Genomic DNA, 18,221 nt, shown 5'->3' with positions numbered 1-18,221 from the left:
CTCCTCCTCCTCCTCCTCCTCCTCCTCCTCCTCTTCTTCCTCCTCCTCCTTTTCCTCCTCGGGCTGCCCAGCTCCTACCCCGCTGGAGGCATCCCTTGGTGGTCCGGGGGTGCTCCTCCCCGGCCCGGTCTCCCCCCGCCACGCGTGTGTATGTGCGTGTGTGTGTGCGTGTGTGTGTGTCTCCCCCCACGACCCCGCATTATCCACCTGCCCGTCCCGCCGGGAATAGCCGTGGCGGGAGCCGTGGAGCAGACACCTCGGGGGGTCGGGGAGCAGGAGGGACACCCCCCCCCGCCATGTCCCAGCACCCCGGTTTCTGAAGGGGGGGCTCCGGGCGTTCCCCTCCCCGAAGGGCTGTTTATCCCTGGGCGGCGCGTTATGGAAAGGGAGATTTATTCATAGCAAGCCGCTCATAAAACACCCTCCCAGAGCCCTTGGCAGGGAATGACGGCAGCTACAAATTATTTTGCGAGGGGCTGTGCCTTGGCATAAGCCTTCTACAGCCTGCCCTTGGGTGGTTCTATTTTTTTTTGGCCTTGGGGTGGCTGGGAGGATGTTTCTGGTCCCCGGAGTGGTGTCCCGGGGAGGATGGGAGGTGAAGGTGTCCCCCAGGGTGCTGCTGGCACGTCCCCTCTTGGCATCTGGGGTTGCTTGGTGGGGTTGTGGTGTCCTGAGCCGATGCCGTCCCGGCCCCAAGGGAAGGCAAAGATCTTCTCCTGTTGAGGAGCGCGGGCAGGGAGGGGTGGTGGGGCTGCCGCCTGCTCCGTGTCGTTAGAGGCATGAAATAAGGCGGGGGGGAGGCGGGAAATGAAAGACTGGAAAGAACGGGTGACCTCAAACCGCAGGCTGGCAGCTATTAATGCGAGCGCTGGCAGCCTCCCAGCCATGCCATTTGGCCACCGGCCAGGGGGTGAGTGAGTGAGCTCCCGTGGTCCCCAGCCAGCCAAAAAACCCAGCCTGTTGATACTGCCCGTCCCTCGGCTCACGGCCACCCCGTCTCCGGGACAGTGGTGGGGGTAGACCCCAGTCCCGGCCCCCTGGAAGCAGACAGGGTGTGCTAAACCACCGTAGAAACGTTGCAAAGCTCCGGTGGGGACAGCGGGGACTTGGGCAAGACCAGAGAAACTGGCAGTTGGCACCTGGATGCAGCACGGGGCCACCCAAGAGGAGGCAGCTTCATCCCAGTGGGGCGGGCAAAGCCAGGGAGCGGGCAGCAAAAAACCTTGTGCCCACCAAAAGAAAACTGTCTCCCTTCAGCATCCTTCGTATCTGGATACAGCTAGGGAGAAAAAGCATTTTAAAGAGATTTTGAAAGAGCTGGAGCCCCGAGGCAGATGTCACCAGAGGCAATGGTTTCCATTCTCCAGCAGGAACAGAGAAGGCCTGGCAGAAGGTAGTTCCAAAAAGGGATGTCTCACTGGATATATATCCTCTGCTCTCACTGTAGCTGTATCACACCTCCCCTGGTGGGGGGTGGCACAGAGACCTGTGTGGCCAGGCAGATGTCACCCCTGGAGATGTCACCCCACCAGGCAGAGCAGGCTGTGCCATGGTGACCAGGCAGATGTGACCCTACCAGTTAGAACAGGCAGAGGTGGCCATGCAGAGGGGGCCAGATAGTTGAGACAAGGTGGCCCTGCTGATGAGATCAAGAAGAGGTGGTCCTGCTGAGGACCTGCTGAGGTCCATGCTGATGAGACCTGACAGGGGTGATCAGGCAGATGTGACCACTCAGAGGTGACCAGGCAGGTGTGACCCTACTGACGAGGCAAAGCAGAGGTGGCCGTGCCAACAAGACCACGCAGAGGTGACCACGCAGGTGTGGCTCCACTGAGGTGACTATGTCGATGAGTCCGGGCAGAGGCAGCTGAGCAGAGGTGGCCACGCTGATGGGAGCAGGCAGGGGTGATCAGGCAGATGTGACCAGGCAAAGGTAACCAGGGAAAGGTGACCAGGCAGGTGTGGCCCTACTGACGTGGTTACGCTGATGAGACCAGGCAGAGGAGGCCAGGCAGAAGTCACCAGGCAGAGGTGGCCCTGCAGAGGTGACCATGCTGATGAGCCCAGCAGAGGGCAGCTGGAGCCTGAGGACGGTGCCTGGCAGGAATGTTCAAGGCCTCCCACAGCCCAGCCCTTGGCACCCCGGCGCCCAGCTCAAGCGTGGGGTTTGCACCCCATGCCGCTGTGGGGAGCGGTGGCTGTGCCCAGCCCTGCCCTCTTCTCAGAAACCTCCTCCTTCCCGTGGAAAAAAAACATGCAGCACCTTCAGGTCAAGTTAGTCAAAATAGGGATGGGAGACAAGTGGCAGGGGAGTTATCAGGCGGTTCCCACGGCGCCGAGTTCCTGCAGTGATAACAGCATTATTTTTCCTCCTCCCAAGCAGAGAAAGGGTTTCAAGGAGAGCTGAGGTGCCCGGCCTACGGCAGCCCAGCTGCTCCAGCAATGCCAGCTGACTTAGATTTTGTGTCCTGCTGTCCTAGGCCCGGAGCCAGGATCCATCCAGAGGAAACACTGCGCCGTGCAGCAGAATAGGTGGCTGGGAAAGGTGGCTCAGCCGTGGCCAGGGTTCGAGCACATCCTCTTCTGCAGCGAGTGTGCAAAAGCCTGGAGAAGATGAGTTCAGCCTGAAAACATTCCACCTGCAGCAAAACACTTTCCAATAGGAAAGAGGTAAGAAAACAGCGCTTGTACCTCCCGCTGTGCCGCAGGTGGCTCCTGGTTGGGTCCTTTGGGCACCAGGAGATGCATTTTGTGAGCTCCTCATGCTGTGGAGGGGCAAGGCCATGGCTGCCTGGCTCTGGCCTGGTTCCCCATGATGCACGTACCTGGAGTGTCCACTGCCATGGGCCCTGGATGTGGCAGGTGATGCTCAGCCATGAGGACAAGCAGGGGCAGCCCCATCCAGCCATGGCAGATGGCCTCTGCCCCGTGTCCCCCTGGGAGAAGAGGGATGTCCTAGCAAGGTACACACAGCACTTATTTCTTTAAAAGCATGTTATATTCAGGCAAGAGCCGGCGTGGGCCCTGAGGAAGGAGAGGGCCAAGGGACAATGCCACCGGGCACCCTGAGCACCCGCCCCGATGCCACCGGCTGGGACAAGAGCACCCCACACCCCTTGTGTGATGCCCACAGACGCTGTCCTACGCTTGAGGCTGGCTCCTGGCGGGGTCCCCATCACCCCGTACCAGTGTTGGGTGCCCCGAGGGTGTCCCAGTCCCAGTGTCACCCCCCAACCCCAATGCCCGTCCCCAGCACGGACCGGTACCCTACGGCCGGTCCCTGCTGCCCTGCATCCTATACCCGCTGCCCCGCCGCGGGTCCCCGGTGCCGGCAGGTGCCGCTGTGCCACCGGCGCTGGACCGGGAGGGGGCGGCGGCGGCGGGGGGGGCCGGACCGGGGCGGCGGGCGGGCAGCTGGGGCGGGCGGTGCGTCCCTCCTTCCCTCCCTCCCTCCGTCCCTCCCGCCGCGGCTGCCAGCCCCGCCGGCACCATGGGCTGCTGCTGCCGCCTCCTCCTCGCCCTCCTCCTCCTCCCGGCAGGTAAGCACCGGCCGCCGCACCGGGATGGGGATGGGGAAGGGGAGGGTACCGGGGACCCCCGCTGCCGGGCTGGGAGCGATGCGATGGGGACGGCGGGGAGGGAAAGGCAACCCCCCTCACCCCTCTTACCGGAGACAGCCCGGATCCCCCCCCCGGGAGAAGCAGGATGCCCGGGGAAGGACACCCCCCACACTGGTCCCCACTCACACACGCGTTGCCCACGGCCACCACGACACCAGTGGGGCTGGGGAGCGAGAGGCATTTTGCCCCTCTTTCCCCAGCTGGGTCCCTGGCCGGTCCCGAAGCTGGGGTGCGGGAGGACAACTTCAGGGGACCAGCAGTGTCTCCTTGCTGGCAGCCCCCTGCCCGGGCTGGAGCTCACCTCCCCAGCCTCGCATCCCCCTTCCCAGCACGGTCCCTGCCTTTGAAGGAGCTTTTATCGCTCCCCCTGGCCTTGAGCAGGAGCTCCTGCACTCCCAGCACCTGGCATTTTCCCCAAACAGCTGAAGGCATCTCTCTCCTCCTGCTTCCCAGCAATACCAACCCCCCCCCATTTCATAGAAACACCCCGTTTGACATCTTTTGCCCGCTAAGACAGTCAGAGGAGACAGTCCAGTCCCTGGCTGGTGCGACGGGGAGGACTTTCAAATGACAGCATGCACAGGTTATCCCTCTGTCCAGGCTGGGCTTTCAATAAACAACAAGAATAGCTGCTTGCTCAGAAACATGAAAAACACACTTGCATAACCGAGCGACGGGGACGTGCACGAGGAGAAACACATCGGGCAAAGCTGTTATTATTAAATGGCTCTTGGCATGCAGCAGGGCAGCACGAGGGGACGAGGCTGGGGGAGGTTTGGAGCTCCCTGAGAAAGCCCTCAGCCAGCACCCATGCCCCAAAACAGCAACCGGGGAAGGCCGCGTCTGCAGGAACAGCAAACCATCAGCAAACCATCAGCAAAGCTCCTGTGGATGCCCCATCCCTGGAGGTGTTCGAGGCCAGATTGGACAGGGCTTTGAGCAACCTGGTCTAGTGGAAGATGTCCATGCCCATGGCAGGGGGGTTGGAACTGGACAATCCTTAAGGTCCCTTCAACCCAAACTGTTCTATGATGACTCTATGATCATCAGCTTGAGGGAGATCTTCCTGTTAAGTGACCCCACTAGTGCGAGAGGAGGGAGACCTGGCTCAATCCTTCTCCTTGTAACGGAGGAGTTTGCCAACAAGCTCTTGTTTTGGTACTTTCCAAGCAAGTGCATTTGGGAGGGGTGGGTATGAACCTCCACTTCGCTCCACAGGGATGCCACTCGCCTCCTTTGCGGGCTTCTGCCTGGCCACAATTTGGCCACTGCCTTGGCAAGCCGCTCGAAAGCAGCCAGCCTCTGCTGGGAGTCAGTTCTCAGCCACTTTGGGGTTGGGAGGCGGGTTTTTCCCAGCGTCTGGGTCAAACCCAAAGCTGTTCCCACGACCATCCCTCCCTAAAGCACCAACGCCAGCGAGGCTTGGCACAGGAGCCAGGAAAGATTTCCCTGGAGTACAGTCCCATGGCTCTCAGGCTGCTCCCAAACACCCTCAAAGCCAGAATCTTGGATGCTTTCTACTACTTCTTTGTCCCCATAGAAATAATACTTAAAATATATATATTTATTACCAGTGAGAAAACAAAGAGCATGATTTAAATATGCTTCGAGCTCATTCTTCTGGACTTAGTGACAGAGAGGACGTCACTGGGCAGGAGTGAAATGAGATTGGGCTTTGCCTGACCAACTAATGAAATAATAGCATCTTGCACAAGGAAGTTTTTATCCTATTATTACTTTGTACTCTGGATGTAAGTTCAAACCTGCTTTCCTGACATGATGCCTGGCCCCGTACGTACACCCAGTTGCTGCAGCCCTGAGCCCGCTTTCCCCTTTAGCAACCCACTGCTCCCCAGCTGGCAGCTGAGATGTTTTAAAGTACCTGCACGAAGCAGCTTTTAGCTTTAAAGGCTTCAAGTGCTCCTGCAAGGACTCTCCAGGGAGGAAAAGCTGCTTTTTGGGCATCTCTGGAGGCTGGCACATGGGCTGCTTTGAGCTGCCACAGAGGAGACGATGCTTAGAGTGCTCCTGGACCTGCTCCCCCATATGTGAGCTGAAGGACAGGGGAGATGGGTAGTTAATTACCCCCTCTCCCAGCCCAAACAAACAAGTTTTGGCCTCTAATACCAGAGGATGCTCAAAAATTCCTCTGCTGAACCCAATGGCTTCCCCTCCTGGGGGAGGCTGGGATGGGGCTGACACGCATTGAAAGCTGCACCTAGAAGCAGTAATTAGCAGCTAGCCAGGAAAATTATTTAGCTGCTGTGGTGTCACTCGGGCAGAGCTGCTGTTTGCAACATGCCTGTCTGGCTGGAGAGCCGTATCCAAGAAAATCCTGGGAAAATGTACAGTGAGGGGGCCCGAGCCCAGCTGCAGGGGCAGGCAGGTCCCTCTGCCAGCCTCCCAGCCCCAGGAGCTGACAAATGTTTTCTCCTCCCATGGTGTAACATCCCAGGGAAATAGACACAGCGTAACACACGTTTGCATGTTTCAAAAATAAAACATGCACCATCTAAAGTAATTTTTTTTTTTTTTTTTAATTTATATCAAGCAAAAAATCATTTTGGAAAGAGCTGGTGTCGTAAAGTACTGCTTTTAATGAGGGCAAAGCTCACACCAAGGGGAGAGGTTCCCAGACTGCTCAGCAGCCTCATTAAGCCCAGCAATCAGCTAAAGCCACCGTGCAAGGTGACAGCCTGCCAGCACACCCCAAGGAGGGGACAGGGCTCTGCCAGCCAGAGGTCGTCCAGGAATGCAGAAGCTTTCCACCCCAGGTGTGGGTGACCAGTAGTCACAGCTTGCTTTGTTACTCTCAGAAGGAAAAAAAAAAAAATCCCTCTAAATACTCCTCTTCAACTTCTTTTCTGCTATAATTTCATGGCAACTTCAGGATAAAGTGCTTAATGTGTTGAATAATTAAGCAACACCTGGTGATGGGGGGAAACATCACGTTGTCTTTGCATGGAGGTGGTGTGGCCACCACTCTGCAGCTGCTGTGAAGGGCGGGTTTGTTGTGCAACAAACAGCTCTTGCTGCTGCGTTTGGACATTAGGGCAGATGGTTGCCTAAGAAGGTCCCTGGACACTCACCCCAGGCTTCCCCAGTCAAGGAAAGAGCTGGTCATAGGGACCATGCAGCAGGCAGGCAACCATCTTTATTTTAAAAGTTGGCATTATCATTTTTAGCTGGGCAGAGCAGTGACTGCAGGGTGGTGAAGCTGTCTGCCTGGTTCCTCAAGAGCAATCTGCTTGCAACAGCTTCCCTCAGGGGCTGAAAAGCGTGCAAGAGCAAGCCAGGCCCCCCCATCAGCTCCTTCCTCCCATGCGATAGCCTGGAGAAGAGCAGCTGCTGCTCCCAAGCCAGGCTGTAACCCATCAGCCAGTAAAGACCTCACTTGAAGCCTCTCCTTGCCAGCTTGCCCAAAGCCCCCAGCTTTACGTGTTTGGCCATATGGACTTTGCTCTTGCTGTTTGCAAAAGGCAGGCTATGCATCTACAAGAGATGCTGGTACAACCCCTACCTCCAGGAAGGTGGATACCGATGGGTTTACTCAGCAGCAACCCCCGGGGGGCTGCATCCTCATGAAGGCTGCCAAGGGACATCCCTGGGGTGCCCTGGCCAGCTGCATGTTTGGGATGGCCTCTCCCCCAGGGATGGGGCCACTGGATGGTGAGGGGCACATGGAGACAGCACACTGATTTCCATTGCAGAGCTGTTTCTCTTAGCTACAGAAAGCTTCAGGCTTCGGAGCAATTAGACCTAAACCACTTAACGACCATGCAGCAGAAGAAAACTAATCACGCAGGAAGCCAGCCCGGCTCGCCAGTAAATCATAAGCAACTGCAGATTTATTTGATCTGACAGCCTTGACTTCTTTACGCAGTTGTTGGATAGCTTTGTCTTTTAGCTGTTGATGTTTCTGGCCCCTGATCTTCTCACTTGGTTTTTTCCTCCTTTCACAACTGGTTTTATACCGTCACCAACACAACCTGACATAGAAAAGAAAGGTGATACAGCAGGAGCTGAGCGGGCAGCAAGGAAGCAGCACATCACCCAGGGGTGCTCCCGCTGCTGGTGCATTATAGGTCACTAGCAAGCACATATGGTGCTGGAGGTTTGCTGTAGACCTGGAGAGCCACTATGTTGGCCCCGGTTTATTCTAAACTCAACTCTTGGGGACAGAGATGTCCCCATGAGTTGCCATTTCCCAGTACCAAGCTGGCTGGGTGCTCCCTATGAGATGGTGTGGGAAGGTTGTTGGGTCTGAGCCAGAGCTCAGATGGGGTGTCTGCTCCCAGATCACCCCATCATCCTCATGTCTTGGGGATAACAAGGCAGTGCTCTGCAGCATTGCCCTAGAGGAGCAGAGACACGAGCTCAATACCAAAGACAACCACCACATCATCCTTCTTCCTCTCCTGTATCAGTGCAGAGCTTAGTCAGACCCTTATTTACTGCAAATGGAGCCCTCCAACCAGAGCAGAGCAACACCAAAGCCCAAATTATGTGGTGACAGAGGTGGTGAGGCAGCCCAGTGCTGAACAGCTTGAAAAACAAGTTGAACCCAAAGCAAGAAGGAGCTTTATTTAGTTTTAGCCACCACAATGGGACCTTTAGCCATCCACAGCTAGATACTACCAGTTTTATAACCAAAACAGCAATAGCACAACAAAAGTTACACCTGAGCACGAGCAGGGGGGAAGGGAACTGCAAAAACCAGCACAAGGTGTGGGAATCCCCAGCCACAGAAACCAAACCCAAGCCGACAAGGTCATGAACAGGAAGTCCTTACCCTATATTTAAACATAAATTGTTTTACTGCTCTGCATGACTTAACCCGGTAATAAAGCAACGCATGCTGCAGGATCAGAGGAGACAGGATTCCTCTGTCGTCATTAATTGGTGAAAACAAACACGATACGGGACCTGACCTGCAACAGATTCTGCATCACCCAACGCAACACCCAGGCTGAGCCACACAAACTTACCTTGGTTTTTAGGGTCCAGTTGCTCCTCTGAAAAAGTTGAAAGAAGAACTTGCCCCTGAGCAGTTGTTTTCCCTCACTAGCACTATCATTTACAATTAATTACCTATAATGTTTTTCATATACTCTTAGCAGTCCTGAGTGGAAAGGACACAGCTCCAGCCACAAGCTTTTATGTTGGAACCCCCAAGTGTGCTAGTAGCCCCTAGTCACCCTGATGAGCCTTGCCTGGGACCCCCAACGCTCACCCCACTGGGTCAGGACCTCCATTTAAGCCTCCATTTAAGGTCCTCACTGCTTGTCTCAACTGAGTGGTGGATGCATATGCCTGTGGTATTGGGTGGTATTTTGGATCTGTGTTGTCAGTAGGTTGTCTCTAACCTCTTCTTTGATTTGGACTGATGTTCTGACTTGGTTTCTAATTTTATTTTCTCTGTTGACCCCAAATCTAATGTGCTCCCTTGTTTTGAGCAGAGGATGGGGCTATATCAGCACCCTTTTTTATTTATCCTGGATACATCTTATAGGTGTGCAGTAACATTACTGTTGACTTTCGCTTTCAAAAGTGGAGATCATAAGCTGAACATGTTGCTTAGGTATGGTTTCGTTCAGGGGCTTTTGTTAGTACCTGCCCCAGAAGCAGCAGCTTAGCTGGAACGGAAAGTGGTACCCAACCTTGCTGCATAAGCAACGTGTGTGTGGGTACTCACCAGAACTCCTTGTTGCAGTACTTTATTCTCCATCTGTTGTTGTATTTCTTGTTCAGAAAGGGTGGTTAGAACCCATGTGTAAGTACAGCCCAGATAAGCTGCTGGGAGGAATAAGAATGCAATAATATTAATGTTATAGAAACCTATGTTATCCCTAGGGCCTTGACTGCTAGAGGATCATCACCTGCTGCAGCTGGGGTGTGGGTGCCTTAGTTAATTCAGGATGAGAGCACTACTGTGTGTGGTGACTGGGTTAGGTCATGGGGACCTTTTGGTAGCTAGGCCAGATGTGATGAGTCATGAAATGAAGCTCGTTAACAGCTCCATCTCTGCCTTATCAGTGGATGTTTGTTTGCTGTGGCATGGCTGCTCCATCTGATGTCATTCACTTGGGCTAGAGATGTTCTCGTTTTGTTTTTATGCGGTGTTTCAGCTGGCAGAACAACTTAAAAGCTTGCTGCGATGGCTTCTGGAGTGCCTGAGAAATGCATTGCTGGAGAGGCTGCCAGCCCAGGTCTGGTTCCCAAGCAGAGCATGGGAAACGTTCAGCTTCTGCAAGGGTGAGACCTCTGCCTTTGCGTGGCTTGCAGAAGCCAGGAGAACAGCATGCAAATGGGAGAGGGAGATAATCCCTCAGGTGGACAGCTCATTTCTCGGGTGATTATGATTAATATTCCCTAAGAGCAAAATATTTGAATTACAGGGAGTTTGGGGTTTCTTTTCTTGGCTCTTTCCCATACTCTGAAGGAAGGCAACGTAGAAAAAGGACCTTTCACATGTGGCTGCAAAGTGTGACACCACAGTTTTCCTAGGTGGTTACCAGGTCCAGGCAGTCCCTTGCCTGCCTCTGCTCTGAGCTGGATTCCTGCGGGGTGGTCAACTGCTTTAAGTGAATTAGATGGGCAGATTCCTCAGGGCTGAGCTATGCTCGGCATCCTCTGATAGCTGACATCCTTCAGTCCCTCTGACAACCCCTGCTTGAGGTTTTTTTTAGCCACTGAAGTCATGTGGCCCTAAAAGAAGTTTTCTAGTGTTTTTTTTTGTGTCCCTTCTTCCAGTGCACTGCTCTGGTTCCTGCTAACAACTGCAGCTCCTACAAGGCTAGGTGTTGGAGAAACAAGGAAACCCCAATCCTGGCTTTTTCCCACCCACCCCCCTTTTCAGATGTGTTGGTAGACACAGCTTGCAGACAGGCTGGGTGATCTTCTGGCCACCCAGCTCCCTGGGGACAGGCAACCCCTACCTGTAGTGCAGGCTGTCCATGACTTGGGCGCAGTGGTGTGAGGACATGTGGAGCTATCAGCCAAGGAGGTCCTCAGCAAAGTCCTTTTTTGTCCCCTCATCCTAACCCGGCTGAGAAGCAACCTCCATTGCCTCTGGGATCCCAGCTGGACTTTTCCGGCAGTGCCAAAGGGCACGGCCTGTGTGTGAGAGGGTGATGGGCTGTAGGTCAGAGCTGGACCCCAGGGCAGTTGCTGGGTCCCAGATGACCCAATGGAGGTGATCGCTCAGGAGAACAAGAGGACAGCAGAGGGCTGGCATGGGCAGGGTTTGCTAGCAGAGATTAATGCAGCACTATCGATCTGGGAACCAAAGCTTGGCTGGCAATGACCCTGCAGGAGCAGGGGGAGATAGGGAGAACCAGGGCTGCCTTGGCTGTGCTTGCTCTCTTGGGAAATATCCCTGTGACTTGTGACCTGCTTGGCTGGGAACGCCCAGCCAGCGGCCAAGGATTGTTCCTGCATCCAGTTTTGGCTCACTCTCTGAATTTATACCCCTTAGATATTATCAGAAACTTCCTGACTCATCCTGGCTAGCAGTATTGCCAGCTTTTTGAGGTCCTTAACGGTTTGCTTCCAAAGTTCAAGCAGATCATGAGAGCTGTGCTGACCCAAAGCAGAAGCAAGCAACATGGGAAGGCTTTGCAGAGAGGTAGTAAGCTGCCTGTGTCCAAGAGATGCTGGAAGCATCTACGTTTACAGAGAAGTAATAAACTTGCAAGGTGCCGTCAGCCCTAAGAAGGTCCTGCTGTGCTTCATGTAACAGCAACATGTCATGCTATGGGCTGCAGAAGCCACCTGTTGGAGAAGCTACACATCTGAAATGCCAAGGAGTGATGGGGAAAGGATAATTTTACAGAAATACAGATAGATGTTGAACCCTGATCTGAAGAACACCAAGCATCAAGGGATGTTTGGTCCAGGTTTGTCACCACTACCAGCACCCTCTGCTACAACATGGCAGATGGCTGAGCCATCTCCAGTGCAGACCTCTTTAAACATGTGATGAGTGTTCTGCTCAGGCCCTGCATGAGCTGGAAGCTGCTCTTGGCAATGCCATGTTAGGTCAACTGGCCACCTTCAGGCAGCATTGTGGAGGTTGAGTGTTTTGCTGTTGCAATAGCATTTGTGGTGACGATACCTTGCATCACTGCTGACTTGGTGTTGGTGTAGCTTGGGGAGGGGGGGCGGAATAATCCAGTTATCTAAGGTCAGAAGTGTGGGCACAGGAACGCTGGTGGAGAGTGCTGGGCCAAAGTACTTGGGTTCTTCACTCCTGCCTTTATATCAATGAGTTGCTGATACGCCTTTCCACCCATGCCATCTCCAAAGCAGACCTGTCCTCTGGCAGAGACCATGCCTCCTCTTGCCTAAAAGCTTGCCTAAAGCTGCATGGCTTTAAATCCTTGAGAAAGACCCTATTGCTCAATGCTCCCCATGAATCCAGCCGGGGATTTCATGTCCCACCCTTGGCCATGAAAAGCAGTGGGCTGTGCTCTCCCGGGTTTGTGGCTGATGGCACCTTCAGCTCCTGCCATGTGGGAGGTTGTAGGCTAACACTGCCTGCTAGAAATGGCACCTGTGCCTTCTTTATCTTAAAAAAGAAGATGCAGTTTTGACAGCCTCCCTTCTTTGTACTCTGCCACCTGCTCCCCAAATGAGTGTGTTAGCAAGACCACATGGGGATGCGTCAGCCCAGCCAAGAAGGAGGGGTTACCTTGGTAAAAGCAAAAAGGGCACAAATCAACCACTTGCACCTCAATATCAACATGCTGAGGAGGCAGGTTCTTGCAGCTTATTTCTGGCTGCTGAAAGTGACGTACTAAATGTTGGTCCCTGACAGATGTTGCTGTAGGTGCTTTGCGGGTCCCACCACACTGGCATGGGACTTGACACTTCCTCCCTGTGGCACATCAACATGGAGAGCTATGCAAGAGGATGGAGCAGCACAGGGAATATTTGGTTTAATGTTGTTGCAGTGGCCAAAACTGAGCAAGTGAGCCCCCAGCCTCTGCAGGAGGAAGGGACAGGATGAGTGGGGACCCGTTGGATGGAGCCAGAGCTGTGGGCAGGCTTTGTCTGGGTGAGATGCTGTGGGTGAAGCCAAGCTGTGAAAACCAGTGCATTCATCTGAACTAATGGCTTCTAAGCTCAGGATTATCACAGCAATGCAGCTCAAGTTCACGTGCCAGTAACTCCCAGGCATTAGCCAGGGAGCCTGAGATGTAGAGGAGATATCAGAGCGCCCAGTTGACAGCAGAAGCATTGCAGGAGCCTAGCACGCTTTGGGAAGCTGGGAAAGAGGTGGGATGTCTATGTGCTTCCCTGCTGCTGTGGTTGGGCTGGGCGTGGAAACCAGGATGCTGAGCCAGGTGGCTTATTTGGTAACCAGACTCCAGCCTGTCATCCATCTCCTCTCCCTTATCCTAAGGTCTATCAGCCTTGTGCCTCAGCAGACCGAGAGCCTGTGGTGGTTGAAAGCTCAGGCATCTCCAAGTGCCTGTCCCTGGGAGAAGAGCACCCATAGCACCAGTTTCACTTCCCAGACCCTCCTGCCTGGGAAATGAGGTCTACCACAGGGGTCTCTTGTGCTTCTAAATGCCTTGAGCTCTTGTAGAAGCCATGCCCCAGAGCTGGCTTTAAATGCCTGGGCAGGCATATGTTTGCAGTTTCTAGACAGAAAATGCCTTCATGAAAGGTTGTGCTACATACCTGGTGCTCGTTGCCGTGAGCTGGAGGCCCTTAGCTGAGATGTCCCTTCTGCTGTCCTCCTCCACTGACGAAGTGTGGGTTGAGTGAAGCCGTATGAGACACCAGCAGCCTTCTGTTTGCACTGAGAGCTGGAAACACCCAAAAACATGGTTTAGTGAGTCCCTGCTCACCAGTGCTGCATCTCACCATTTCTACAAACAGGCACTAAAAGTTTCTGTCTCTCCTTCAGCATGAGGTGCTGTCTGTGCCCTGGAAGCCTTGTGGCTCTCCTGGGTGCTCAGCAGTGAGAGGCTTTGCTGGAAGACCCTCTGCTCCCAAATTTGAGTCCTTCCCATGCCACTCTTTCTTGGTGCAGCTTTATGTGCAATAGGAGTCGTATGGTGGGTCAGCAACTGCTCTGTTCCATCTAAAACACATCTCCGGTGCAAATTGGGACCTTTGTTGCTACCTTGGGTGTCACCTGCATGGGTGGCATTTCAGTTTGACTTTGGGGGGACAGCAGATTTGGCTGTAGTGGTTGACAGTATCTCCTTGGGGGGTGGCTTGGTGATGGGGAGGAGAGCCTTACGTGCCCACCAGTGATGCCCAGCCGTGTGTGATCTGCAAGCTCCTACACACAAAGATCTACCAAGATAGTTGTCTCTGTTCTCACTGCTGTTGTTTTTTACTTAGATAAGCACCAAGCTCCTGTCTCTGGAGCTGAGGTGGGAGTTAGGCTTCAGGGTTCCCACAAAATCAGCGTTTTGCTGAGTGTTTTTTGTCCTCCATGTTCATGTAATAATTAGTTTGTTGCAGCTTGTTTGCACCAGAGCAAGTCCTTGCTCTTCCCGGTGCTGGGCTTGGGACGCTCTGGGGGTGTAAATAAATGAATGCATGGGAATAAGAGTCCCTCCTAGTGTCACTTAGTGTTGGGATGCTCTTCCCTGGGCCCAGCACTGCTGGGGGAGCTGGTTGCTAGTGCTGGTCCAGTGCTGAGTTTTAACCTTGGAGAGCAGAAAGGAGAGGGGGAGGGGGAGAGGCCCAGCAGAGTGCTGGTGAGGATAGAGGAAAAAATGACTCATCTTCATGCTAAGAAATGGAGACAAATGAATGAATGCACAAGGAAATGGGGGGGAGAGAAGAAAGAGGCATCTTGTGTTATCATTCCCAGCTGCGTGGTGGTTGCTGCTGAGGAGGATCTTGCTCCCCTGCTGCTTTGCTGGCTGCTGGGAGGAGATGCTGGGAAGATGGAGGGGGTGATTTGGGATGGGGGAGGGATCCCAACCTTGGGGAAAAACGGTGCTGACCCATGCTGGGGCAAGTGGTCTGGTTTAAACCTCACCTCTAGCTACACAGGGATATCTTTATTTTTAGATGGCTCTCAGCATTTTAAAAACAATACATGTATTTCCAGCTTCATTCCCAAACCCTTTAGTGTTCACCCAAACCTCAGGTTTCTCCAAGGATTTCCCTGTTATTAATATTTCTTTGTCTCACTCCTAGGACTGGGCAATGACTCCACAGCATCGCCCCTTGCCCCCACCAGCTCTCCCTTCCCCTTGGAGAGGATCCCAGTGGGGCCAGGCTCCAGGGATGCAGTTGTCTCCACACCAGTTTCTGGCCAGCCCTCGCTACCCACATCCACAGGACCTTCCAGAGATGGGGTGTCCCCCAGGCTAGTGGAGAGGGATGGCCACAATGCTACCCCCACGGCAGCACTGTCCCCTGCTCCTGCCTCCATCAATGTGAGCTCCATCACTGCAACCACCATCACCACAGCAGACAGCCCATCTGAATCTTCCAACGCCAGCTTGGTGCCAACAATCTTGCAGACAGCCCCAGGTCTTCGGACAGCAAATACTGCCACCTTGGCAAGAGGCACGACGGATCTGGGGGCAGCTGCCAGCCCCACGGGTATGCCTGCATCATCATCATCATCATCATCATCATCATCCTCTTCCCTCCCCACCAGCGACCTGTCCTCATCCACTGGGACAGTCTTGTCCCTAACATCTGTCCTCACAAGCCCCAGCACCACCCGGCCACCAGAGCTGACTAAGGAATCCCCTTCTCTGGGGACGCTGGCCATGGCATCAAGCCTGGCTGTGGAGCCAACGTCCCCCCCAGAGACTGTGACGAACCCCACCACAGTCGAGGCCGTGACCATGGACAAAACCACCCTGTCCACTGGAGTCATCATGGAAGAGGTCCCGCGTGCCTTGAGTGCAGGTGAGCACCACCACTCTCCGTATGCATATATAGATATAATATCACCCTCAAGGTGCTTAGATAAGAGGGGCAGACCACCCAAATTGGAAGGGAAGAGATTGTCAGCTTTCTGAGAGGACCATTCAGCAACAGCTGAGCTTTTCTAATGGAGCCTATGTTATCTGCTCCACTGGTGGAGACAAAGAGCCATAGGTACTAAACCTCAGTTGCCTGGAGATGTGAATAAAATTTTACTTGAAATGCATAAGGATGAGAGGAAACAAGTGCCTGGATGGTGGGTGCAGCCCGAGTTAGGAAGATGTAAGTTTTTCTTCTCCCTCCTGGAGACTCACTAATCTGATAATAGCTTTCACCTCTCCTTTTCTGCAAGCTCAGATAGCTTAGAAGTGTTCCATAAGGCCAGAAAAGGGAAGGATCTGGAGCATTTTCTAGCCTTGGCTCAGCACTAAATGTTGCCTGGTGCAGGGAGCAGGTCCATAGTCCTCAAGCAAAGCCCAGCTGTGTTTTACCCCTGCCTTTATGGGAAGGGGGTCACGGCAAAAATATAGAGGTGCCCAGCATCCTCCACAGGAACTTTGGGGAGCAGAAAGGGGATGTGTGTTGTCATCGTTCTCCGCCCCCGAGATGGCTGGCATGGGTGTATTGGGAGCAGCCGGGGTGTGGGGTGGGTGTGATGAGGCTGGGACTCGGGAAGGGGGGAGCTGAGCACTGCCCTTTCTGATGGATCCTCCACAGGGAGCATCGTGGCCATAACTGTGACAGTCATCGTGGTCGTGGTGCTGGTTTTTGGAGCAGCGGCGTACCTCAAGATCAGGTAAGGCTGTTTTTGGGGCGCCTGCCTGGCAGGGTGCTCAAGTTGTGGTCCCCCCCTGAGGCTGCAGCCCCTCTCACCATGGCAAGGGGGATGCTCAGGGGCAAAGCCCTGGGGAGATGCTGTCCCCAAGCCCAGCGGGGCGAAGTGCAGCCTCCTGTCCCAGCACGGCTGCATTTTCTACCACATCTATGTTGAAAAGCAGAGTTTTTCTTCATTGTTCTACAACAGCCTCCCTCAGATGCCAGAGACACTGTTCAGCATAGTCATAACCAGTAATTATCCCTAGGGCAAGCTGCTGCCACAGGCCTTGCTGTGCCTTAGACAATAAACAGCAGCCCAGCCCAGCGCTGAGCATCTGTAATGAGGCTTTGCTGACAACTGAGATGAGCTCAAGTCTTGTTTTAATTCCCTAGCACATCCCACTCTGGTTCAAAGGAGACAAAATCCTGCCTGGGTTTATTTTCTGTCCTGGTGCGTCCTGCTAAAATGTCCCAGAGCTTGACCTAGTGAGGACTTGCATGCATTATTTATATTATTTTTTTTTTGCCCCACGGTAAAATAACTAATAAACCACCAAAGCAACCGGTAACGCTGGGCGGTTTGCTCTCCCCTGGCAGGCACTCCTCCTACGGCAGGCTTTTGGATGACCACGACTATGGCTCCTGGGGCAACTACAACAACCCTCTCTACGACGACTCCTAGCAGGGATGAGGAGAAAATATTTAAAAAAAAAAATTAAAAAAAATCCTTAATTTATAAGCGTTTCTGCAGCAGAGCATCCGCTGTCAAGGAGATGCCCGGGTGCCGAGCCACTGCTGCGGGCAGGATGACGGCGGGTCCGGAGGACGACAGGCAACCAGAGGGCAGGTGTGCAGTGCCTACAATAAACCTGAATTTTGGCGTTTGTGTAGGAAACTCTGGGTCCTGGGGCACGTTGGTCACTTGGTTTCAAGGCAAGGGAACTCAAATTCCCCAAGTGGAAAGGATGGGGGGAGGTAAAGGGAGAGGGTGGAGGTTCAGCCAGCCCAGCAGCTTGGGGTGAGGACATGGGGGCTGCTGAGCCAGAGCCAGCAGTGTGCAGGGGTCTCCTGTGCTTTCACAAGCCTCTTTCTCCAAAATCACCTCCCCGCATCACCCCACTGTGAAATCCTTTGGCTTTCCTTGCCAGGAACCATGAGCAGTTACAGGGCTGCTCCATCACCGCTCCCTTTATTTTTCTGTGGGTGCTTCTGTGCAGAAGCTCATGTTTTCATTTTTTCTTCCATTTAATTGTGGGGTTTTTTTCCCCAAACACAGACTGGGAGCCTGTGGGAAAGCGCACTGACCACCCACGCTCCTGGGCCGAGAGGTGCCCCATTTCACACACGTGGGTGCTTGCTCTGCAGCTTTATTTTTAGTCCTTGAAAAACTTCCCTAAAATACAGCGAAGGGGTGGGTTTTTTTAATCCCCAATTTATGTGTTCAGCTGCTGGCATGTGAAGCTGGGGGGGGTTGGCTGAGGGCAGGGCTGGTTTGGGGAGGGGATGCTCACCCCAGCCCACATCCCCTCACTTGGCCACTTCTTGGCCACAGACGGTGGCACAACTGAGTTTCTGGAGGGGTTTTGGAGAAGGCAGCAGCACCTCTCCGCAGGTAGAGATGTGCCAGTTGACAGCGTTTTATGTCCCTGCTCTTAATTGCTGACTGTTTCCTTGCACAGAGAGGGCATGAGGGTCTCCTCCAAGATACCTCTTTGCTACAGCTGAAGCCCTGGAGCAGCAGGGCTTCTATGGGGAGGGCAACCAAGAAGCAGCTGCCGTTCTCTATGGGGTGCAAACAGGAGAGGGTCAAGCTGCCATCTCTCCCGAAACACAGGCTTTGGTTTGCTCTGGGTTAATCGGCGGCAGCACAGG

The 18,221-nt window shown here is 53.9% G+C and overlaps 2 protein-coding genes across 3 annotated transcripts in view; one reads left to right on the top strand and one right to left on the bottom strand.

Annotated features, from left to right (window-relative positions):
* The window catches only part of BTC (betacellulin), a 4,404-nt gene extending 4,091 nt beyond the window's left edge, over positions 1–313 (bottom strand). For both annotated transcript variants that reach the window (XM_014960903.1, XM_014960904.1), the window contains exon 1: positions 208–313. In XM_014960903.1, the coding sequence (XP_014816389.1) occupies positions 208–298 (91 nt within the window). In that variant the 5' untranslated portion in view covers positions 299–313. The remainder of the gene's footprint in view (positions 1–207) is intronic.
* A 3,120-nt stretch (positions 314–3,433) lies between these two features.
* PARM1 (prostate androgen-regulated mucin-like protein 1) lies at positions 3,434–17,244 on the top strand. The gene is made up of 4 exons (XM_014960901.1): positions 3,434–3,539; positions 14,790–15,515; positions 16,251–16,329; positions 16,947–17,244. The coding sequence occupies exons 1-4, from the start codon at positions 3,491–3,493 to the stop codon at positions 17,029–17,031; spliced, it is 939 nt and encodes a 312-aa protein (XP_014816387.1). The 5' UTR covers positions 3,434–3,490; the 3' UTR covers positions 17,032–17,244.
* Positions 17,245–18,221: the final 977 nt, after the last annotated feature.

This window comes from Calidris pugnax, unplaced genomic scaffold, assembly GCF_001431845.1.
Source record: "Calidris pugnax isolate Ruff unplaced genomic scaffold, ASM143184v1 scaffold573, whole genome shotgun sequence".
Lineage (NCBI taxonomy): Eukaryota > Metazoa > Chordata > Aves > Charadriiformes > Scolopacidae > Calidris > Calidris pugnax.
Note: the sequence above shows the minus strand (reverse complement) of the source record. Positions and strands in the feature narration are given on the sequence as shown.

Coding starts and splice junctions, on each gene's coding strand:
- PARM1 (XM_014960901.1), top strand. CDS start 3,491: ATGGGCTGCTGCTGCCGCCTCCTCCTCGCCCTCCTCCTCCTCCCGGCA. Junction 3,540..14,789: donor CCTCCTCCTCCTCCCGGCAG/GTAAGCACCGGC, acceptor TCTCACTCCTAG/GACTGGGCAATGACTCCACA. Junction 15,516..16,250: donor CCCGCGTGCCTTGAGTGCAG/GTGAGCACCACC, acceptor GATCCTCCACAG/GGAGCATCGTGGCCATAACT.